The sequence below is a fragment of the Carcharodon carcharias genome, chromosome 13 (genome assembly GCF_017639515.1).
Source record: "Carcharodon carcharias isolate sCarCar2 chromosome 13, sCarCar2.pri, whole genome shotgun sequence".
Lineage (NCBI taxonomy): Eukaryota > Metazoa > Chordata > Chondrichthyes > Lamniformes > Lamnidae > Carcharodon > Carcharodon carcharias.
This window is the reverse complement of record NC_054479.1, coordinates 107106020-107130863: the sequence shown is the minus strand read 5'-3', so window position 1 is coordinate 107130863 and position 24844 is coordinate 107106020. Positions and strand designations below refer to the sequence as shown.

General features: G+C 41.2%; 1 protein-coding gene across 3 annotated transcripts in view; it reads left to right on the top strand.

The window, feature by feature from the left end:
* cerk (ceramide kinase) overlaps window positions 1–24844 on the top strand; it is a 69453-nt gene that overhangs the window by 14773 nt on the left and 29836 nt on the right. For 2 of the 3 annotated variants that reach the window (XM_041203535.1, XM_041203534.1), the window contains exons 3-5: window positions 4533–4655; window positions 14683–14808; window positions 23713–23776. In XM_041203535.1, coding sequence (XP_041059469.1) covers window positions 4533–4655; window positions 14683–14808; window positions 23713–23776 — 313 coding nt within the window. The remainder of the gene's footprint in view (window positions 1–4532; window positions 4656–14682; window positions 14809–23712; window positions 23777–24844) is intronic. The other variant, XM_041203536.1, reaches the window with a different exon arrangement.

The window sequence follows — 24844 nt, the reverse complement described above, 5'->3', positions numbered from 1 at the left end:
ATATGGGTAGAACTGAAAGACAAAAAAGGAGCAATCACATTGCTGTAAGTGTCCTATAAGCCCTCAAGCAGTCAGAGAAATAGAAGAGCGGATATGTATGCAAATTTCACAAGTATAAAAATAATAGGGTAATAATAGTGGAGGATTTCAACTTCCCTAACATGAACTGGGTTAGTCATAGTGTGGTAGGTTTAGAGGGAGTGGAATTCTTAAAATGCATCCAGGGGAGCTTTTTAAGCCAGTACGTAGAAAGCCCTACAAGAGAGGGGACCGTCCTGGACTTAATTTTAGGGAATGAAGTGGGCAAGTGGTAGAGATATCAGTGGGGGGAGCAGTTTGCAGATAGTGATCATAACTCCGTTAGAAAACGACAATGATGGGCCAGAAATTAGAGTTCTAAATTGGGGGAAGGCCGATTTTAATAAGATCAGGTATGATTTGGCCAGAGTGGACTGGGTGCAGCTACTTTTAGGTAAATCTGTGTCAGAGTAGTGGGACTCATTCAAGAAGGAAATAGGGAGAGTACAGGGCCAACATATTCCATTAAAGACAAAGGGTGGGACCAACAAATCCAGGGAACCCTGGATGTGGAGGGATATACAGGATTGGATAAAGTAAAGTAAAAAAGGGAGGCTTATGGCAGATGCCAAGGGCTCAAAACAGCAGAAGCCCTAGAGGAGTATAGAATGTGTAGGGCGTAACTTAAAAAGGAAATTAGAAGAACAAAAAGGAGGCATGAGAAAACATTGGCAGGTAAAATAAAGGAAAATCCAAAGTTATTTTACAAGTACATTAAGAGTAAGAGGAAAGAATAGGGCCCATTAAGGACCATAGTGGTAATTTGTGTGTGGAGCCGGGAGACTTAGGTAGGGTTCTAAGTGAATACTTTTTGTCGGTGTTCTTAAGTGAGAGGGACAACGTGGGTATGGAAATCAAGCAGAAGGACTGTGATATAATTAAAGAATTTAGCTAAGAAAGGGAGGAGGTTCTAAGTGGCCTGGCATGCTTAAAAGCAGGTAAATCTCTAGTCCCGGATGAAATGTATCCCAGGCTGTTGAGTGAGGCAAGGGAGGAGATAGCAGGGGTGCTGGCAATATTTTTCAATACCTCTCTGGCCAGAGGAGAGGTGCCAGAGGACTGGAGGACAACCAATGTGGTACCGTTATTCAAGAAGGGAGGAAGGGATAATCAGGGAACTACAGGCCAGTCGGTCTAACCTCAGTGGTGGGGAAACTATTGGAAGCGATTCTGAGGGACAGAATTAATCTACTTGGAGAGGCAGGGATTAATCAAGGACAGTCAGCATGATTTTGCTAAGGGGAGGTCATGTCCGACCAATTTGATTGAATTTTTCGAAGAGTTGACCAGATGTGTAGACAAGGGCAATGCATTTGAAGTAGTGTACTTGGACTTCAGCAAGGCTTTTGATAAGGTCCCACATGGGAGACTGATAACTAAGGTAAGAGCCCATGGGATCCAAGGCAATTTGGCAAATTGGATCTAGAATTAGCTGAGTGGCAGGAAGCAGAGGGTGATGGTTAAGGGGTGTTTTTGTGACTGGATGCCTGTGTCCAGTGAGGTTCCACCGGGATTGGCGTTGGGTCCCTTGCTGTTTGTGGGTAAATGATTTAGACTTGAATGTAGGAGGGTTGATCAATGAGCTTGTGGATGACACAAAAATTGGTGGAGTGGTAAGTTGTGAGGAGGAAAGCCTTCGATTACAGGAGAATATAGATGGGCTGGTCAGATGGGCTGATCAGTGGCAAATGAAATTTAATCCGGAAAGTGTAAGGTGATGCACTTGGGCAGGACAAACCAGGCATGGGAATACACAATGAATGGTAGGACCCTGGGGAGTACCGAGGATCAGAGGGACCTTGGTGTGCATGTCTACTGATCCCTTAAGGTAGCAGGACAGGTAGATAAGGTAGTTAAGGCATATGGGATACTTGCCTTTATTAGCCAAGGCATAGAATACAAGAGCAGGGAGGTTATGCTGGAACTGTATAAAATGCTGGTTTGGTCACAGCTAGAGCATTGCGTGCAGTTCTGGAATCTGCGTTATAGGAAGGATGTGATTGCCCTAGAGAGTACAGAGGAGATTTACCAGGATGTTGCCTGGGCTGGAGAGTTTCAGTTATAAGGAAAGATTGGATAGACTGGGTTTATTTTCCCTGGAGCAGAGGAGATTGAGGGGGAACATGATTGAGGTGTATAAAATTATGAGGGGCATAGATAGTGTAGCCAGGAAGGAACTTTTCTCCTTGGTGCAGTGATCAATAACCAGGGGGCATAGATTTAAGATAAGGGGCAGGAGGTTTAGAGGGGATGTGAGGAAGAATTTTTTCACCCAGAGGGTGGTGGGAATCTGGAACTCTCTGCCTGAAAGGGTGGTAGAGGCAGAAACCCTCATATCATTTAAGAAGTATTTGGATGTGCACTTGTGATGCCGTGGCATACAAGGCTGTGGGCCTAATGCTGGAAAATGGGATTAGAATAGTTAGGTACTTGTTTGACCGGCACAGACGCGATGGGCTGAAGGGCTTTTTTCTGTGCTGTGGACCCCTATGACTCTGACTGGAAGCCTTAATTGATTGTTTCTTGCACTGTCTTTGGCGCCATCAAATAGACAAATTCAAACTTTAATTTTTCATAACTTGTATTCGCAACACTCTTGAGATCTTGGTAATCATTGGATGCTCATTGTGTGAGCGGTTTTAGGCTTGAAGGCATGTTGTAAAAGTTAATCTGTTAATCTGTTGACTTGCTGTCTCGCCTTTGATTTTTCAGATGCCATTTAATCAAATGTTGGCTTTTTAAAAATGCTTGTGTATTGATAACAAAATACTTACTTTTGTCGTCATGTGTTTGAGGATGTCAGCTACCTCTGATTCATGTAGGGTCAGTAACCTGAGTAATGCTGCTGGCTTCCGCATTGCTCTCTGCCCATGAACAGCAGAGCTTGAGCTTTTTAAACTTGGCTGCATGCCTGGAGTTCTTCCACTTTAATTGAATATTGGTTAGATTTGAATTTTGAGACGTAGCTGAGGGACCATTGTCTCTGCACGAAATGATTGAAAAGCAAGTTTCAAAATTCCTCAAACAACCTAAAATGCAAATTGTTTAAACTTCACACTGGGTTGTAGTTGCATTGGGGTGATTATAATCTTGTTGAGGGCTTCAAACCTCTTAACTGTGCTTTGCTCCAAAATTATCTTCCACAGTTTGTAAAAATAATACTTAAAAATGATTTTTACCAGTGCAAATTGTACCTGACCTATTGGGCAACTTGGCCTTTCTATATCAAATTAAGAACACTTGGCCTTGTTTCAACCAGACTCTCAGTAGTCCTTTGTGTGTTTCTTAATGACGTAAAACATTTTCAGGCAATGCTGTGAAGTCAAAATCAATCAATTGATGGTTTTGAGTAATGGAAAAACAATTTTGAAAGAACATAAAGTGCACTTTAAGCTGTAAATGCAATAAATACCTTTAAAGGCAGGAAAACTAACCTGGACCACGATGCCAAAGTTATGGTGGTTGTTGAATAAGCCTGCATTTAGTAGAATTCAGAATCTGGAGTATTATTCAAGACCTTTTTGTTTAAAATTGCTCATGATCAATACCATTGTTTTATTGAGCACTTTTTATACCACTTTGAGAAAGCTGCCAAGAAGTAACTTAAAATCCTCATTGTATTAATTTAACATGAATGAATGTTGACATCTCTCTGAAGTTCATATCAACTCCAGATCTGAAGAAAACACCATGCATTAGTTCTATCCTAGTGCAAGCTCATGGACGAGTAAGAAATACAAAGACCTCCTTATTGGTTGCAGATGTTAATGACCTTCATTTTGTTGATAGCATGGAGACAAACCTACAAAGATATTTCTGAACCATGTGATGCAGTTTGTAACCAGGCAACTGGAATGCAATGAATTCTTAGCCTGGTAATGACCTGAAACTCGATTCTCAGTTTATGACATACTTAATGGAATAATGGCTCAATTTCAAAATAAAACTTCGCAGTGTTACTTAAGGATTATGTCGATATGTTGAAAAGAAACCTCAGAAAGCCTTGAAAAATGTTTGGTGATGAATTGAGGTAATCTTCTTGGAAATGTGATAATCACTTGGTTCTTTAAATGGACAAATTGAAGTTGTGATCAAGGCTATGGCAGTATACATGTGGATTTAGGCTGCCTGGAGCTTTAGGGAGTAAACAAGTTTTCCCTGAAAATTGTTTTTGTAGAGTTCTAATTACATAAAAATTATAAATGTTCTCTTGTCATCACTGAGGTATTGTACATTTGTATTTTTTACTGCAGAACGACTGGTTTCTTCTAAGATCTGATTTTACAGTATGGTTTGTAGATTTTATAAGATGAAGTAAAATCTGCTTTAAACTTGCCACACTCTGTTGGGGTGCTTATCCAACCACATAAGTACTGTAAATGCACAAAATTGTCTTCAACTTAGATTCAAGTGCTACAAATAATTTCATAACTATTTCCTTTTTTCATCTTTAGTATATTATGTGCAGAGATCAAAAGGGCACCATTGGAGGTGTAGTGAAGTGACCTTTTACTGCAGTGATCACCTACTCTATAACCAGTGGGTACAAACAATTAAGGAACAGTTGGATTTACAAGGTACTGTATGTTTCTGTGAAACAAAGATAAAGCTGCCAAACGCGTGATATTTTACAAGCCAAGATTACCTAAGGTGATGTGGAAAATTAATGATTGTTCATTCTGCCTCTCTGAAACTAATTAAATATGAAATACTACCATTTTACTCTATGTACAATAGTTTTGACTTCAACCTCCATTTTACCCACTCTGCACTACCTAGTTTGTCATGCTTTCATGTTTCACGTACATTTCAAATCCTAAAAATGTTAACACTTTTATCATAGAGGGTTTCGTACTCAAGACACCAGTACGCTGAGCTGCAGATAGGAATGTCATGACAGTTGAAAATGTGTTTAGTGTTGGCTTGCATTGAAGTTGTACCTTCCTCTTTATATTTGGTAAACTTTTTAGTGTCCAGTTTCAATTCAGCGATAAATATCTGGTTAGCTGTAATCTCGGTATTATCTCTATTGACTGGACAAATCAGATTGGCAGGGATAACATGGAAGACGAATTTGTAGAGTGCATCAGGGATTGTTTCAGAGCGATACATTGTAGAACCTACCCGGGAACAGGCTATTTTAGACCTAGTAATGTGTAATGAAGTAGGATTAATAAGAAACCCCATAGTTAAGGATCCTCTAGGGGGTAACGATCACAATATCAGAGAATTTCAATTTCAGTTTGAGGGTGAGCAACTTGGGTCTCAAACCAGTGTCCTCAACTTAAATCAGGGCAATTACAGAGATATGAAGAAAAGAGTTGTCTAAAGCAGGCTGGGAAAATAGACTAAGGGGAAGGTCAGTGGATGAGCAGTGGCGGACATTTAAGCAGATATTTCATAATGCTCAGCAAAAATTTATCCCGGTCAAGAAGAAGGACTCGATGAGAAGGATGAACCACCCATGGTTAATAAAGGCGGTCAAGGAGCCTACCAATCAAAAAAAAAGGCACACAAAGCAGCGAAAGCTAGTGGCAGGCCAGAAGATTGGGAATTTCTTAGGAACCAGCAGCTGATGACTAAAAAGCTAATGAAGAGGGAGAAAATTAGTTATGAAAGTAAATTGGCAAGAAACATAAAAACCACCAGCATGAGCTTGTAAGGGTATATAAAAAGAAAGAGAATGGTGAAAGTGAGTGTGGGTCCCTTGGAGGATGCGACTGGAGAATTCATAACAGGGACCAGGGAAATGGCAGATAACTTAAACTGGTATTTTGCACCAGTCTTCACGGTGCAGGACACTATAAACATCCCAAAGACATCAGATAAGCAAGGAGCTAATGGGTGGGAAGATCTTGTAACAGTCTCTATCACGAGGGACAAACTATTTGACCAACTAATGGGACTAAAGGCAGACAAGTCGCCAGAACCTGATGGCCTGCATCCAAGGGTTTTCAAGGAAGTGGCTGCAGAGGTAGAGGAAGCATTGGTCGAAATGTTCCAGAACTCACTGGATTCCGTGAGGGTCCCACTGGATGGAAAACTGCTAATGTGCCATCCCTGTTCATGAAGGGAGGGAGACAAAAAAAAGGGAATGATAGGCCATTCAGCCTAACATCTGTCATTGGGAAAATGCCCGAGTCCATTATTAAAAAAGAAATAGGACATTTAGAAAAGATTATTGCAATCGGAGTCAGCATGGTTTTGTGAAAGAGAAATCATGTTTGACAAATTTGCTAGAGTTTTTTGAGGTTATAACAAGCAGAGTTGATAAAGGAGAACCAGTAGATGCAGTGTATTTGGATTTCCAGAAGGCGTTTGCTAAGGTGCCACATAAAAGGTTATTGCACAAAATAAGGGCTCACGGTATTGGGGGTAATGTGTTAGCATGGATTGAGGATTGGTTAACACACACAAGACAGAGTGTCAGGATTAATGGGTCTTTTTCAGGTTGGAAGGATGTATCTAGTGGAGTGCCACAAATTATTCAATTATTTACTAATTATATTAATGACTTGGAGGAGGGGGTAGAGTGTAATGTATCCATATTTGCTAATGGTACAAAAATAGGTGGGAAAGCATGTTGTGATGAGGACATAAGGAATTTGCAAAGAGATGTAGACAGGCTGAGTGAGTGGGCAAAAAAACCTGGCAGATGGAGTTTAATGTAGGAAAGAGTGAGATAGGAAGAATCAAAAGACAGACTATTATTTAAATGGAGAGAGACTGTATAAAAAGTGCAGCATAGAGGGATCCGGGGGTGGTGTTGTGCATGTAATACAAAAAGTTAGCAAGCAGGTGCAGCAAGTAATTAAGGCAAATTAAATTTTGGCCTGTATTGCTAGGGGGTTGGAGTTTAAAAATAGGGAAGTCTTGTTATAACTGTACAGGGTGTTGGTGAGGCCGCATCTGGAGCAGTGTGTACCGTTTTGGTCCCCGTATTTAAGAAAGGATATACTGGCATTGGAGGTGGTTCAAAAGAGATTCACTAGGCTGATTCCTGCAATGAAGGAGTTGACTTATCAAGAAAGGCTGAACAGGTTGGGCCTTTATTGATTAGATTTTAGAAGACCTGAGGGGTGATCTTATTGAAACATATGATTCTGAGGGGGCTTGGCAGGTTAGATGTTGAGAAGGTGTTTCCACTAATGGTGGAATCTGGAACTAAGGGACATAAATAGAGAATAAGGGGACACTCATTTAAAACTGGGATGCAAAGGAATTTCTTCCCTCAGAGGGTAGTGAATGTATGGAATTCTCTACCCCAGAGAGTTGTGGAGGCTAGATCACTGAAAGTACTTAAAAAGGAGGTAGATAGATTTTTGAAATATTGGGGAGTTGAGGGCTATGAAGAACTGGCACGAAAGAGGGGTTGAGGCCTGGGGCAGATCAGCCATGAACTTATTGAATGGTGGGGCAGGCTAGAGGGGCCAAATAGCCTACTCCTGTTTCTTATGTTCTTATTCCCCATGCCCCCACCCTAAATTGTATCCTTGACTTGTAATAATTAGTGCATCCAAGTTGAGTATGATGTACATGTTAACAACAGCACTTACTTTGAAAATAATTTGTGAATAGTCATGAAGTTAAGTTGTAGCAGTCAGGGCTGTAAATTCCTCAGAGTGGCAATCGGCGTTGGATTGCCACACCATGTCCACTTGGCTACATCAAATTCCTTCTGTGCCTGTCTTACCCGACCTTCCAACTCAGGTTGGGCAAGGTCCATGCTGCGCAGCCATCTCCGAAGTCCAGTGTTGAAGCTGAGCACTGTCAAATTGGAGGAGGACATGCCCCCTTTTTTTTTTTGCAGCACTAGCTGTCGTAAAGCCAATAAGTTTAAAGGTCACATTGAAATTGACAGGTAAGTGCCTATGGTGAGTGAAAAGGATTTGGGAAGTGGAGGTGTTCAAAGGTCAGGTGGGTATGTGCGCAGGGTGTCAGACATCGGGGATGGTGTGGGACGAGTCAGACATCTGGAGGTTAGAAGAGGTTTTAATTCTTCTAACTTTTTCTGATTAGCTATTGGTATAACGCTGGTGGAACCATCCAAAGTTTGCAATTTAAAGCCGCATTTTCAGATGGTTCCCAGTGCAATGCAATTGTCCAGAGGAAGTGTGCACTTCTGGGCAATTGCTGTGCAAACCCTTACCTGGGAAGTTCCCAGATGGGTTCCCCAGAGCAACTTTGGGCTGCTTGGAGGTAATGTCCGAATAACATCGAGAATGGTCTTACAAGGTTGGGCCTTGAGTTTGTAGGATTTCAAAACGGGCTTGTTTCTCTCTTGGAGTCTTAATTCGGAGCAAGCCCATTGTTCTCCTCTTGGCAGAGTGATCTGATTGTGCATTTTGTCTGGAATGAAAAGGTATCAGATTACCTTCTACTTCAGACTGAGTCCATACTTCAGTTGTCATTTGTCCCATTGATATTTTAACCATGATGGAGTTGAATTTGTGGCCAGCAGTGGCATATGTACCAGCCCTTTTGTTTTCTGTGCTGCCGCCTTGACTGCATGTAACCTGTCTGTAACCAAAACACTAAATAGTCATTCCCCAGGAGGATGTGACTCATCTGTCTGCTCAGTGGTTTAGCATAATGCTTGACTTTGTGCATTCTGCTGTATTGGTTTAGTCCCATGTTTCATGCCAAGCCCCTGCACATTGATAAAATTACTGTTCAATTACTGTTGATGGTGGCTTTGTTGATTTGGCAGGTTTCAGTTAGTCAAGTAGCTTCAAGTTCAATAACTTGGAGATTTTGCAAAATCCATTCTAAGTGGTTCAGGTCGGTAAAGTTGTGAACACGTTGACCTGTGTGATGTGGCATGCAGTTATGGAAGAGACCCTCAAGTCAGAATTTAGGGCTTGGGTAAAATATACAAATTATGTCTTAATACTATGTTGGCAATTTGAGTGTAGGTTTGGTGCAACGGCATGACATACTTGGAATAGAAGTGTGTAAAAAAAAAAAAAAAAATTATTGCCTAGCGTCATGTAGGCTTATATTCCATGTCTAAAATGCAAGTGTTTTCTAACTGCCCCATGCAATTTGAGTCCCAGAACCAATATTTCTTGATTCCTAGAAGCACCCCACACGATCATTGGGTTGTCACCATACCTACTATTGCTTTTATAGAGATTGTGTATTCTGAATTTAGATGACGTAAGCTCCGATGAATTGTTGTGGTCTACGTTTTCATGCAAATGGGAAAATTGTGTGTAGTACATAGCGGGAATGTTATTTGATGTAGCCTCGGCCTGGGACATTACTCCCAAGTCTCTTATTTCATGGGAGTTTAGTATTTCATGGGAGTTTAGTGGCTTCAGTTGCACTATTGATTTTACAGGACCTGAAGACCGTAAAATGCAAAATGTTAGAATTGGATGAGTGGCAGGCACCACTCATGGGCTGAACAGGCTCTTTCTGTTCTGGAAACTTGATATTGTAATGCAAAAAGTGAGATTTTGATTATCAATGAGATCACTGTTTATTATTTTCTTGTTTCCAACTATTAACCCACCTTCAACCTCATTGCCCACCCCCTTCCCCCCAAGTCCCCTCATATCGTTGGAGGAAAAAAATTCTACCCCAAACTTTTCTTCAACAACTGTCAACTGCCTTTTTCTAGGGATGAGAAATTTCTGCCATTTGTTGGAATTCTGGCCTTTTAATTTTTTTCCAGCCTCCTCCTAGCCCAGGGGAGCTGTCACTCAGTACCTTTCTTTAATTTGCCCACCAGTCGCTTTGTGTGATTGGGTGATGTAGAGGCCATGCCCTCAGTTGTTGCTGCTCCCATGTGCAGCCTGCAGAGCACCTTCCTGCACTGGGCTGCCTTTGTGGTCCCACCATAGCTGTTAGAGTCACTGGCACAGAACAGCTTGATCTTCTCTCCCAACCTGAGACCAAATTACTGATGGAGTGACTCGGCCGCCACTCAGCTTCAGGTTCCGATCCTAGAAATGAGGGAGATTCCAGCTGGATGTGGTCTCAACCATATCCTGCACTTAGCAGCAGTGGCCTAGGCCCCCAGGGCCCGAGCTCCTCTCCCCTGGGAGAGGTGGCTCCCCCTTCCCTGACAATGCCAATCCAATTGGTGCCGGCTGAGGAGGAGATGCAGCCACCCACTGACGGGGGGGAGGAGGGGAGTAGTGGCTCAAGGAGCACCTTTTCAGTGGCAAGGAGACGTGACTGGAATGGCTGCAGGTGCAGGCGGGAGTTAGGCCAGAGCAGAAGGGGGAGTAGGGGTGATGGGACGCGGGGCCAAGGGCAGGGATCAGGGTAGTTGGGGAGGGGGTTTTAAAGGAACATAAATGGGTGGGGGTAGGGAGATCATGGGTTGGTGGGGGGGGGCCTTGAGACATGGGGGCAGGGAGTGAGGCCACTGTGGAAGTGGACGGGGGAGTGGGAATAGGGGCGGGGGGTGTCACAGTGCCAGGGAAAGCAGACTTAAGGCCTGGGGGCTGGGAGTGTGAGTTCGGGTGAAGGGGCAGCAGAGGTAGTTGGCTGGGGGGGTCTTGGGGGTCAGAGAAGCAGGACCAAAGCATGGGAGTGGGGTCTTGGGCTGGTGGGTGGAGAAGGAGGAGGGGATGTGTGAATGGATGAGGAGGTAGGCAAGAGTTAAATGAGTGGCGAGGAAGGACATATATGGGGGTCTGAGTGGGGAGGGTAGGCATGAGTGGGGATGATTAAGGTGGGAGGAAGTGCATGAGTGAGCGGAGGGGCTCACTGGGATGGGAGGACATGAGTGGGTGGGAGAGGTGTATGTGATGGGGGAGAGGAGCTGATTACAATTTATATGTGGGTCAGGGGAGAGGGGATTCACTCAGTCTTCTGGCATCAGGGAATGGACAGAGTTTGACTGAAACCTACATGCGCGCACACGTTTTCACAGTACTTCAAAAACAGATTTTCATATTTATATAATGCATTATTACAGATTGATCTATAATATGCAAACTTTAATAATAACACTCCTAATGATACTGTGCTGTTTTGTTGTTGCTTTGATTTTGCTGGCTTCTGGGGTCACAGTTTTTTTATGTATACCCCTTCATGGGATGAAGGTTATTGCTGGCAAGGTCAGCCTGTGTTACCCATCTAAATTCCTCTTGAGAAGGTGGTGAGTTTAAATGGAATCACATTAGAAAATAGTATGATTTGATAGAAATGCATTGGTCCACTGTCTTGATGGTAATAAAAGGTAAACGAAATGTTTCCACCCACTTGAAGTCTAATAATGTTAACCATTTGAAGTGGCCTAGAAGAATTTGCATTTCACTATAATTGCATGATTCTTTGTCTCTCTCAATTTTCAGACCACCACCTCTCAACTTGCTCAAAACCTCCCATGCTTCTGCTTTTGATGCGTGAATCAATGCTGAGTCACTTATTCACTTATCATTTTGTGTTTTTTATTAGTTCATGGGATGAGGGCATCACTTGCTAGGCCAGCATTTATTGCCCATTCCCCACTTGCTCTTGAGTTGATGATCAGCTGCTTTCTTGAACAGCTGCAGTCCATGTGGGGTCAGTACATCCGCAGTGTTGTTAGGGACGGTGTTCCAGGATTTTGACCCAGTGACAGTGAAGGAATGGCGATATATTTCCATGTCAGTATGGTGAGTGGCTTGGAGGGGAACTGTCAGGTGATGGCGTTTCCATGTGTCTGCTGCCCTTGTCCTTCTAGATGGTAGCTGTTATGGGTTAGGAAGATGCTGCCTAAGGAGTCTTGGTGACTTTCTGCAGTGCATCTTGTAGATGGTACACATTGCTGCCACTGTGTGTCAGTGGTGAAGGGAGTGAATGTTTGCCAATCAAGCAGGCTGCTTTGCCCTGGATGGTGTCAAGCTGCTTGAGTGTTGTTAGAGTTGCACTCATCCCGGCAAGTGGAGAGTATTCATCACACTCCTGACTTAGGCCTTGTCGATTGCTGGACAAGCTTTGGAACTGAGGCGATTGACTTCCAACCAACACAGTCATCTACCTTTGTGCTTGGTACGACCCCAACCAGGAGAGAGTTTTCCCTCTGATTCAGGAGGTGAGTTATTTGCAGCAGGATTTCTAGCATCTGACTGACCCTTGTAGCCACAGTATTTATATGGCTAGTCCAGTTCAGTTTCTGGTCAATGGCACCCCCATTGATAGTGGGGGATTCCACGATCATAATGCCATTGAATGTCAAGCGGCAATGGGTAAATTCTCTTGTTGGAGCTGATCATTGCCTGGCACTCGTGTGGTACAAATGTCACTTTCCACTTGCCAGCCCAAGTCTGGATATTGTCCAGGTCATGCTGCATTTGGACATGGACTGCTTCAGTACCCGAGTACTGGAAGGATTGTCATTGATGAAGCAGCTAAAGATGGTTGGGCCTAGGACACTCCCCTGAGGAAATCCTGCAATGGTGTCCTGGAACTGAGGCGATTGACCTCCAACCACCACAATCATCTACCTTTGTGCTCGGTATGACCCCAACCAGGAGAGAGTTTTCCCTCTGATTCCCATTGACTCCAGTTTTGCTCAGGCTTCCTGATGCCACACTCAGTCAAATTCTGCCTTGATGTCAAGGGCAGTCGCTCTCACCTCACCTCTGGAGTTCAGCTCTTTTGTCCATATTTGAACCAAGGCTGTAATGAGTTCATCTGAGTGACCTTGGCATAACCCAAACTGAGTGTCAGTGAGCAGGTTATTGCTAAACAAGTGCCACTTGATAGCACTGTTGATGACTCCTTCCATTGCTGGTGATCGAGTGTAGACTGATGTGGCAGTAATTGACCAGGTTGAATTTGTCTTGCTTTTTGTGTACAGTACATACCTGGGCAATTTTCTACATGGTTGGGCAGGTGCCAGTGTTGTAGCTGTACCCTAATTGCTTAGTTTCATACTGTACCTTTCTCAGCACTGATGTCTGAAATTTTAGGTTTGTAAACTTGAGCATACACAACTCTAAAAGGCTAGTTGTCCACTTTCACATCCTGCTTGACCATCTCAAGAATAGCTTGGCACTATGGAGTTTCTCTCCCATCTTCCTCCCTTGCTCTATCTTCACTGCTTATTACTTAACGGGCCACATTCTCTACTCACTTGACCCACTCTTGACTTAACCATCTGACTGCACAACTAACTTTCTTTTGTCCTAGTGCTCGCTGACACTTAAAAATTGATTTGCCTAAACAATGTTCCTCTTCCCTTAAAAACTGGCATGATCACCCACCCTTGACCCTTTATCCTCACTGTCTTGCTTTTTTCCACTTTTGTGGGTTCTAGCATAGCCAATAGGACTCTGGCAGTACTTCTTCCATTCCTTGTGTCACATTTTTGGCCTTTCCTTCTCATTTACACATTGCCCTTCAATGATCTATCTGTATGCATGAGGCAACTAATTTAATTCTTGTCAAAACTGCATTCTCTGGTCCCCCCCATACCCATTTCAAGCTGCAAAATGGAGCTGAGCCAGGCAGTGCCCAATTTCAGCGACCTGAAGCTTACATCCTGACATTGTAACTGATATATGTTGTTAACCTCAAGTATTTGTGTTTCAGATTCGATTGGTAATCTGGCTACAGTGTAATGTTAATATTCTGTACACTACACATCTTGGAATAATGTTCAAGAAAAAGCTTACTCGTTTATAACTCTTAAAACATCTTTCTAAGCAACTCTGTAGAGTTTAAAAGCTAAGTAAGATTTCAGTCAAAACATAATCACTACCAGCAAATAGTGGAACACTTCAAAATGCTGGCAGTGCAGCACACTGGCATCAGCATTTTATTGAGTTCTTGTGGACCCAGATGTTTACAACCTTTAAATAGATCATTTCCTGTATGCATTTCCTGTGTATTTCTCTTGCATCAGCAAATTGCTTGGGGAAAATGCTGAATGAATACATTTGAGTTTTACTATAGATATTCATACCTTGCTCAATCTTTTAATCAAAGTTTTGAATGTGTAACTTAAAAAAAAATCACTTCATTTTGATCATGCTGGAAATAAAAGTTGATCTTTGTAATATTCTCAATGCTCTGAAGCGCTTTCTGTGACAAGTGATGAATTGTGTCAGTGCCCTTGTAACATGTAAGCTTGAAGAAATCTCAGGATATTGAGTTGGCTCACTTGGTCCAGGAAGCTTAATAAAAAGCACCCCCCCCCACCCCCCCACCTTGTTTTTTCTGCTGTTGGGCAATTGTGCAAGTCTTAATGCTCCTGTTTAACAGCTTGGGATGTTTATGTTTTACCATGTTAAAGGCACTATATTAATGCTAGTTGTTAAGAATTGGCTACAGGGCAGCTTTGGCAGATTGCATCCACTTTAACTATCTGAAATGGTGATGGAAAAGGGACATCTAAACAAGGGATGTAAAACCAAGGGAGGAAATACAGGTACAAATGGCCATACCTGCTTTTCAAAATGTATAAAAGATTTTGTTAGCCATTGTTGAATAGCAAGAGGAATACTAAGATTTCAAAATGTGTTTAAGGAGTTAAGCTGACTGACAGCTCCATTGTCATCTATGCTGATGCTCAGACTTAACCCAATGTTTTTTTTTAGCCCTTTTATAATTTGCCAAAGAATTTCAGTAGCAATTAAATATTTTTGTTTTCTTTCACAGCTCTGCGACCAAAACACTTAATTGTATTCATTAATCCTTTCGGAGGGAAACGATTGGGAAAGCAAATATATGATGATAAAGTAGCCCCTCTGTTTCAGTTAGCTTGCATTACTGCAGAGGTGATTGGTGAGTAATTGTTTCCTTATTAAACTTGTGGTTTAACAGTTGATCACAATTTAAAGAGCAGGGAAACTATATTAATGATTGCTTTCAGGCTAAACTGTCTAGTGTTGTAGGAATACGTGTTTACTCATTTGAGAAGGTAGTTGAATTGCACATTTTGTGATTGTGACTTTTTATGGGTTTTAATAATGGCTGTTTTCCCTTTCACCTGTTACTTCTCTAATCTTCATTATCTCTTGAGATATCAACTGCTTACTCTAGTGAGGTTACATGAGTATTGGTTAACCTTTGGCTGAAGTGGCTAATCCCAACTAAACAAGATAATCTTTCTTCCTATTCTCTACACACCCGCACTTCTAGAACCAAATTCATTGATTAATGATCAGAGATGGGAGTCTTGCTAATTTCCCCTTAACTCAGGGTATTAAGGGCAATTATAGTATCCTTTACACAGGAATCAAACCTGGACCTTCCTCATTTTTAGCAATCCACTGCTTTATCCAAGTGAACAATGATTGGACTTTACCAAAATCACTTACACTTAGTATTTGCTCACCTTAAAATAATCTTGAACAACTTGAGGTTTTCATCAACTGCTTTACAGTTCCAGCTAGTGAAAAGTTATTTGACACTTCCACAGTCTGCTGAACTGTAGAACTTGAATATTGTATAGTTTTTATCTTTTGAAAAAAGTGACATGACACCTGTCTACTTGTCATTTGTTTTTCAAATCCCTTATCCTGACTTGACTCCAACAATAAAACACCAAATGAAATTTTAACGTGGCATTTTCTAATGAATAATATTATTATTTCTTCTATTTTGAAGTTAAAAAAATTGCAAAAGATTGATTTTTTTTAAAATGGAGAATATTTACTTCACAGATGGCATCCACTTCTCACTAGTTTTGTTCCTTCCCTGGAGCAACAAGCTATTATTTTTGGTTAGCTGTTTCAGTCACCTATGTCTGAATTTTAATGCTACTATTTTCTACAGCATATGGTAGTGGTAACAGTGGGATGTAAGTTTGTTGGCTGTTTCTTTTCATTCAAAATAGTATGCAATGACTGAAAACTGGATGTTGAGATGTATTGGCAGAGATGTAGAATACAAAGTTAAGGGATTTGTTGCGCTAATAAATAATTGTCTTTATAAAACACTTTTATCAGCATTGTTGAAATGACTGGTCCACACATTGATTGTGATGAGCGTTAGGTAAGCAAGCATATTAGCCATTCTACAGATTAAAAAATGTGGATTTATGTGAAGCCTTACCATACTTACCATGTCATCAAGTCACCTCAAAGTACTTTTCAAATTGAATTACGTTAAAATTGTAATTGATTATGGGGGAAAAATTTTGGCGCCCGTTTTGTGCAAAACTAATAGAAACAGTAAGCATAGAAATGTAAAATAAAAGCAAAATACTACGGATGCTAGAAATCTGAAAGAAAAACAGAAAATGCTGGAAAAACTCAGCAGGCCTGACAGCATCTGTGGAGAGAAAAACAGAGTTGACGTTTCGAGTCCGTGTGACCCTTCTCCAGAGCTACTGAGAAGTAGAAATGTGATGAAGTTGCACAGAAATGTGTCAGTTAGCCCTTAAATCTGCTCTGCTTCCCAAATAGATAATGGCTGATCTGTACCTCAACTCAATTTTCCTACTGTTGCTACTTATCCCTTGATACACCAGGCCATCAAAAATATATCTGTCTTTCTTAACCTTGAAACCTCCATTTGTCTTGCATCTACAACCTTTTGGGGCTGAGTGTTCCCAAATTCTGTCACCCTGTGGGTGAAAAAATGTTTCCTGATTTTTGTTCCTGAATGGCTTAGCTCTAATTCTATTCCATTGCCTTTTTCTTGGTGTTCTCGCCAGAAGAAATTGTACCTTTGTCCATCTCGGTCATTAGGAGAGCTCTATTCTTAATCATGCACATGAACAAGCAACAGATTAGTTTTTGTCACCAAACCTTCACAGAGACATTGTTGTACTAGAAAGGTGCAGAAGAGTGAGAGAATAATGGCCTGGAGTTAATTTGCAGTGGTGCTATTGGGGGCAAACACCATAAAGTGGACTGTGTCCTGATCTCCCAACAGTGAATTCACTACACAATTTGCTGGTAAATGAATAAGAATACACTGCTGTTAACATAACAGCAGATCAGGAGCTGTGCAGCCAATGTCTGATACGTGTCCGTCGTTGTCTGATGCTGAATATAACGTTATTTAATGTTTCCATAAAAGTAAGAGTTAAACAATTTGTGCATATATCCTATTTTCATTTGTTAAAACTTTTTGAGTAAATATTTTCTTCTCTTGAAATTAAATCTTGTTGCGTATAATTGGCATGGTACAAAAGGAATTGGTTGGCAAACAAGGGCCTCTCATTGTGAATCCTCATACCAGGATAGCATTTCTGCTGAATTCCTGTCTTGTCACTAAGTTCTTTTAAATCAGGTTATGGCATGAAGGTGAAACTGTTTTGTTAGAAAATGTTTAAACTTTTTAACCCCTTTCGTGTGCACGGAGCTTGTACCTCCATATCATCTGGCATATTTCGCTCCCATTTGACTCCAAGTTTTGTTGTCACACCAGATGCTTTAATGGCCAAATGCTCTCGTTCAATTATTTAAAAATAACACTTCTAACAAAAATTAAATGTATTTGCAAAGCTTATTTATATTTCCCTTTTTGAAAAAGCATGAAAGGAAATTCCAGTAACCTGCACTGAACATCATCAGGAAGTCCTTGTATTTTCCATTACTGGAGTTTTGTTTTTAAATAAAACTGTACAATCTCTCAATGTATAATCAGATTGTTCCCAAATAGCTTCATTTAAGTATAACTCTCCTTCAATGTTTTGAACACTGGGAATTTTTCTTTTGGTAGAAATTTCATCCAAACTGTAAAAACACACTGATCAACTGAATGCTTCAATGGTTGAGTCCCCCATTTCCAATGTAAGTAAATAGACCAAGTAATGGCCAAATTGACTCTGGCAGTCAGAGGCATTAATTCAGCAAATTTGACCCAGCCACTGATTTTAAGGGGGATGTAGAGCTGTGGAAAGTAGCTATCCAACATTTTTGGTAAAGGTCTTTGCAGCAATCAACAGTCCTCGCATCTAATGTTGTGGCATGTTTAATGGCAGATGTAATTCACATCATAATTGCCTGGAATTCCTGCACCATAATAGAGATATATGCTGTAAATATGTCCAGTGGCACAAGTTTTCAGCAAATTTAAGTGCAACAGTCCCTGAAGTTAAATTATTTTGTATGGAGGAAGTTTAAGAAAATGTATTTCTCTGAATATATGAGGCTTATAGCCACACACCTTTTTGAATGCCTAACTTGAAGTTTGCAAATTCTCACTTTCAGGTATAGTGTAAGGGGACATTTGTTCAAAAAGTAGACATCAGAAACTGCAGATTGAACAGGTTGAAGAACGTTTATAGTTCAAATGATTGTTATAGAAAGGTAGAAGCTTAAATCTAGGTCCACGATAGGGTGAATTGCAATTCCATGTGAGGAAATTAATAACATGCCTACAATATAATTCAGTAAATCGAATTATTATTGTTTATATAGGTTTCGGTTGCACAAATTTTTTATAAAATTAGAAGAAAAATCAGGAATGAGACTTTTTGGTGTGCTGTTTAGTCATTCACAACAAACAAGCAAGTGTGAAGGAATACCCTTTTTAGCACTGTGCGCCCAAAAATTAATGACTGAGCTGAAAATATCTGTTCTAAATAGTTTAAGGTTAAATGTTGTCAACTAGCCTGTTCCTTCAAAACATGGTTTGCCTTCCAAATACTGTTGATGCAATGGTTATCTGTTGTGGTTTCAAGGTCCCAGTAAATTACATTGAAAAATACAATTTTTCAATAACTTCATGTTGTTAATCCTATTAGAGTGGAAAAGGCAGCTGCTTCCTCAATGGCTTCCTTTCCACATTGGAGACTGCCCCCACCCACCCAGTGGGTGCTGCTCCCCCTAGCCTCTCCAGTAAGATCCCCCCCTTCTCCCACATGGCCTCACCTCCCTTCCCAGTTCGGATACCTTCCACACTTATCTGCTTCTGGACTCTTGAACTTGAATCTGGGGATGGTGTTGATCAATCTGAGTGGCAGCTCTCCGACCCGCGACTTCTGCCTGTGAGGGGCGGAAGTCCAGTCTCCAGTTAATGAATGTTAAATGGCTGTGGGGCTGATTGATCGCCGGGAATGGGTTGCCCATCAACTCTTCGGGTGGTGGGGAATCTTGCCTATGGAGAAGAAAGACCAAATCGTTGCTTTAACATGGTGGAAGATAGCCAAAAGCTGAATTTCCTAGCAGGTTTCAGGTTATTTTCTTCGAGGTGAATAATAGATTCCTCCTATAAATAGTTGATTAAAATTTACTATGTCATTTCTTGAAACAGAGTAGCAAAATGGTTCGTGAAATATAATTTCATTCCAGTTTCCTAATAGGAAATTGACCATTTAGAGCAATCCTCGTAAAGCTGCAAATATTGTTCAGATTTACCCACAAATCAGGATTTGCAATTTGATGTATCTGTATTAAATCCAGGTGCTATTACAGATGAAAGGAGCAAGGCTATTTCCTTTGTCTCTTTGTTAGGGGTGAATGTCCTTTCTGTGGATGCCAAATGAAGGAAGCAAGATAACACGTTGAGTTGGGGCTTCTGTAAATTTTAATGCAAAAACCTTTAGATCTGGTTGGATATCTATCATCTTGCCCCTGTCCTGGTTCATTTCATCTGTTCATTTGCCATGATCAGTTTTCTGAATTCCATCAGCACTATTATTCAGCTGGCTTTGAGTTAATTTTCTAGCTTTTTGTCAGCATCCCGTCAGTTATCTCTCAGTTCTGAAGTGTGATCTGAGGTAGAAGTAAAGATGAATAATTTGCAAATTTTTTGATAAAATTCGTGTAATTGGATACATTTCTTGGCATTTAATTGGTGCCTTTCCTATCTATGGAAACATTTATACCAATTTCGCTAATGATGTCATTTAAACTATTGTCTTCCAGTTCATGGTACAGCTCACTGAGTCATCACAATAACAGGGTTTGTATAAGTGGAAAATGAGATCTAGTAGTCTTGTACTGACAGGCCTGGCACTTGTTCAACTTGTTAAAGTTGCATTGTAAATCTGTGTGGAAAGCTGCTGATCTAGTTATCACATCACTGCAGAAAATGCCTGTCTGATTTTGTTCTAGTCTTACCCTTTTAGAAAACAACTTTTGAACTAAAGCTGAACTGTAACAATGTGCATTTGTGGGGTAGAAAAAGCTGTTGAGTTTTCCTGTGCAGCATCAAGACTTGCACAGAGTGGTGACCTGGTTGTGTGGTGAACTTGTGTTGGTTCCATTGTGACATGGGATGTACTACAGCATCCCAAATTCACATCACAAAGTAGTACACAAATTGCAGTCACCCTATGGATACTTCATGGCTCTCTGGACTGCATTAGCACGTAAATGTGAATTGTGCAGACAGGCTGTACAGGTTACACACGCTTGCATACTCTGTATTACTGCACGTGTAGAGCCTTGTGTCGATGTATTGAAGTGGAGCCACGGTTCAGGATTGGAGGAATCAGTTGTGTATTGAACAGTTATGTAAGTCAAGTCAAAGTAAGATTAACAAAACAACTACTAGAGGATTAGACGGTTCAGTATTTATTAATCTTGTAGAGTAGTAAAAAAAATCAGTTTTGCTTGTTGTCAAATTTTAACCTTGTTCATGTTGGTGATCCTGAAATTCGATTCATTAAAGCAGGATCAAATGCCCTTTTGTAGTGTGCATTATGCTTTATTTGGAAAAACTGAGGATTTAGCATTTTTTAGGTACGCAATTAGTGACCTGCCCATCACCATTACTGTTAAGACAGGCAGCACACAAACTTGGTGGGGGTCCATGTTGCTGGATGCCTGAATGCTTGTCGGGGGCCTGAGCAGCATTCGCAGTGAACGCATGGCACAGACAACCCACTCCTCTTAAAGGCAGCCTGTTTCTCTTAAAGGGGAGCTGGGCTGAATCACTGAAGGAGGCTGCTGCTCAATGTTCATACTGCAATTCTAAGCAAGAAATATAAAACACCAGGGTAGAGAGAAGACTCCCAGATTCATGGATGAGGCACCGGAGGCCTTTGTGATGTTGGTGGACAGAGGGAGAGTGCTATTTTTTCACAGGGGACCAGAAGATCCTCGAGGACTACCTGCATAAGGTGGCCAGGAGGTCAATTCTTGGAATCTGGCCCCATGGACATTATAGCAGTATCACAAGATCTGACCTCATGGGTGATGGTCAGTGAATTCAACTTCACGTGACATCTCTTACACAGTGTTCTGCTAATCCTCTATGCTGCTCAGTGCACCACGTCCCAGTCACTCACCTACTAACAGTCCCTGGCACGGAGGACTCGAGCCTAGTATTCATACACCTTCATATACAGTGATGTCAAGCTTCTTGTGTTTCCACATAGATCCATCTATTCAGCTATGGTAGTCATATTGCCGAAAGGACAGCACAATCACTGACATTCTTCCCTCTTTCTGGCAGGACAAGTTTACCCATTACAGAATCTCCTCTGACTTGTAAAAGAGATGGTGCTGTGCAACATGGGGCCAGCTGCGGCAGCACCTATGTCACCTGGTGTCATTAAGAACATTGACGATGATAGGATTTCACTCTCTTATGCCCCTTCTCAACTTCCAGCTCACCCGCATCCTGTTATCTGGCATGATGAGCAGGTTGCAGATGGTGAGATCTTGGACCTTTTGCTTTCCACCCATCCCCCTCCCTTACCCCAACCTTTCTTTTTCTGACTTGGTGCCCTCAGACACCCAAGAACTGCCACTTGCCCACCACAGCTAGCACTGACGAAGAGACCCAATCAGTTGATCTGGCGCCATCACCAGCTCAGATATTGCCACCGTATGTACTTTGGAGTCCATTTGAAAGTTGGGATTTGCATGTGGTGAGTCACTGGACACGAGTGAACTGCAACCAGGCCGAGGGGAAGGATAATTTGTGTACCAACTCCCTGGAGGGTGAGCTATCAGACTGGTTTTGCAGGGAGTTCAGATGAGGACTTTAATGGGGCACAGGAGTACACTCAGGATGTATACCAAGATGCTGGATGAAATTGTTGACCTGCTGGACAAACTTCTGTCACTGGAGGATGGAGAAGAACATCTCCAACTTGCCAGAGGGCATTGTGCAGAGCTTGCTCTTTCTGCAGCCTTGTCTCGCATGTCGTGCTGCAGACCCAGTGGCACTGCAGCTGCAGCCCCCATGCCTGCTGTAGTCTTTGTGTGGACAGATCACCAAATCCTTTGCCTTCCCTGTGAGAATGCAGCAACACTTGCTACCAGATCTAGAAACTCACCACTTTGCAATACCAGAAGTTATTGTAAATTACCTTCTCTACAAGTTGGGTGCCTGATCCTTAAATAATGCTACTGCTGGAATCTTCTTGCAGCTGAAAGCATGTTGTTTGGTGAGTGATGAGCAAATACATTGAATGGACCTGCGTGGTCCAAGTTTGTAAGTGAGTGTCAAATCAGCCAATAGCAATGTTTAGTGCATGACAGTGTTTGTTGAGAGGCTTCCAGCACAAGCAAGGTGGTCCAAGCAAGTGCCTTGCCAGCTTGGGATGCTGCCCTCTTTAGTGGCTGAAGATACTGCACAATTCACTTCGTGTCTCTGGTTTCTGTAGCATCATGTCCAGTGGCACATCAGATCCAAATTTTGCTCCCTTAGTGTCTAAAGCCTATGCACCCTTTAAAAATATAGCAAAATGTACTGCTGGAAGTAATGGTTGGATAATACCATAATTTAAACTAATTTTACATACATCTCCTTCGCAGTTCATCTTGTGTGCTTTCAAAAATATAATTGTCTTTTAGTAGGCACATATAGACAGCTCTTGAATGGATTATTACAGGGTTGCCTTATAACTTTGTGACCTATTTGCCCACATGTCATTCTAATTATATTCTTCTGAAGTAGATTGGGTTTGTCTAAAGCAACAGTCCATAAAAATAGCAATGAACGTTCCATATTCTACGTGATGGGTATGAGTAATAACACAGTGAGACGATACATGGTTATATGCACAGAATAAATATTAAGATATCTGTTTTGTGCTTCAATATAATGCAGATTTGCAGACTTATCAGGGTGAATGAATTGAATGCTTCAAAGGTCAAATCACTGTTATATAGTGTGATGAACTTCTCAGTAACGTTCTCCCAAGTGTGCTTAGAAAATCTATCAAAGAATTTTTGTGTGGAGAAGAGAGATCAGATTAGACCAGGGAACTAAATAACATAGTTAAGATATAAATCAGATTTAATTTTTTAATATCTAAGTTTTTGACAATACGGCTTCAAGATTAGAGCACTCCTATCTTTGATTGAATTGGCTGTGGTGCATTCAACATTGGCACCATTAATGTTGAACTGGTGAGCTGCGGACACCTAATAGGTGTGTCCACAAGCTGCTCACTGATGAAAAGGAATGATCGATTGGACTGTTGTAACCAAGGACTCCCAGTGAAACTCAAGTCACTGGGGTCGAAGGGGAAAGTTCCAGGGGCTGGAGCCATCCTTGGCAAAAAGGAAAAGGAATGCTTATTGGAGGTCAGTCATCTTAGCTGCAGGACTATTGTCAGCTGCTTCATCAATGACCTTCTGATCATTGCATCAATCTTTTCTGATCTTAGGTTATTATGTTTGCATTATGGGACCTATATTGTTGACCTGTTAATTGGGAAGTCAGTGTAATAATTTGTGCCAAAGCAATTGTTGATGAAACCCTGTTTATCTTGATTGTAAACTGAGACCTATTTGAGGGTGTCTGAGATCTGTTTTCTGTTAATTTCTCCAGTAACTGAACGTGCTAATCATGCCAGGGATCATTTGTTAGAAGCTGATCTGGAGAAGTACGATGGGTAAGTGTTTATCATGGACAGTGTTATTCCAATTTGATCAACTGTTTAAGGATTTATTGGCCAAAACAAATACTAACTTTATCACTTATACTAACAGCGACCCACAAAACATTTGCAGCGAAATTAGTATTTCTTTTTGCAATAGTACTTTAAATCTGCTTTCTTCCCATGCCATCCCTCTCATGCCATACCTAATCTATTCCTTTCATCATATCCCCATCCAATCTCTCATCTTACCCTTTTTCCCTGTGCCATTCCCACCCTCTATTCCTTGCCATCCATGCATTTCTTCTCTCCCCTTCCCATGATACTGACTACCACCCCCATCTACAAACTGCTGCTGCTGCAAGCCATTGGCAGCCACATGTCCACACTCCTGTCCTCCATTCACCCTTTGTGCACCAGGTTTCACCCACTAAATCAACCCACCAACCCACTAACCAACAGCGTGTGAACAGACAAAAACTGCATATTGTTAATATAGATTTAATAAATGTGACCTTTGATTTTAAAGAACTAACAAAACCTGAAAGTTCCATTCAAGTTTTTATTCTATATTCAATTTTTAAAGCCAGTTCATAGTGAGCTTTGATGTATACCTATGCATACATTGGTGATCATATTACATTGTGTTTTAAATGCTAGAATGTTTTTGTAATTATTCATTGTAAATTGGTAACAAAAACACAGCAATATACGTTCAGTTCACCTTGTGTCTAAAATTAATGTAATGTTGGGACTGGGCAAATATTCAGTTTATTCCATGTTTTTGACTTATTTCTTGGAAGTCTGCGTTTTATGGAAGCACAATATTGGTAACTTCTTGAAGTGTGAAACACCCTTACAGGAGTGATATCACTTGAACTCACATTTTAGTTTTAATTTCAGAAAGCAGATGAATAACTTGTTTGTAAAGTTGCCATTTCTCCAAACCCCTCACCTGACCCTTTGTAAATTGTTCCTTCAGTAATATGGTTTGGTTTGTGGTTCACTGGTATGTCTTCAAATGCCAATTAAGGGCTCAACTCTAGAAACAAGAAATATTATAATTAGCATGTATTTCAAAAG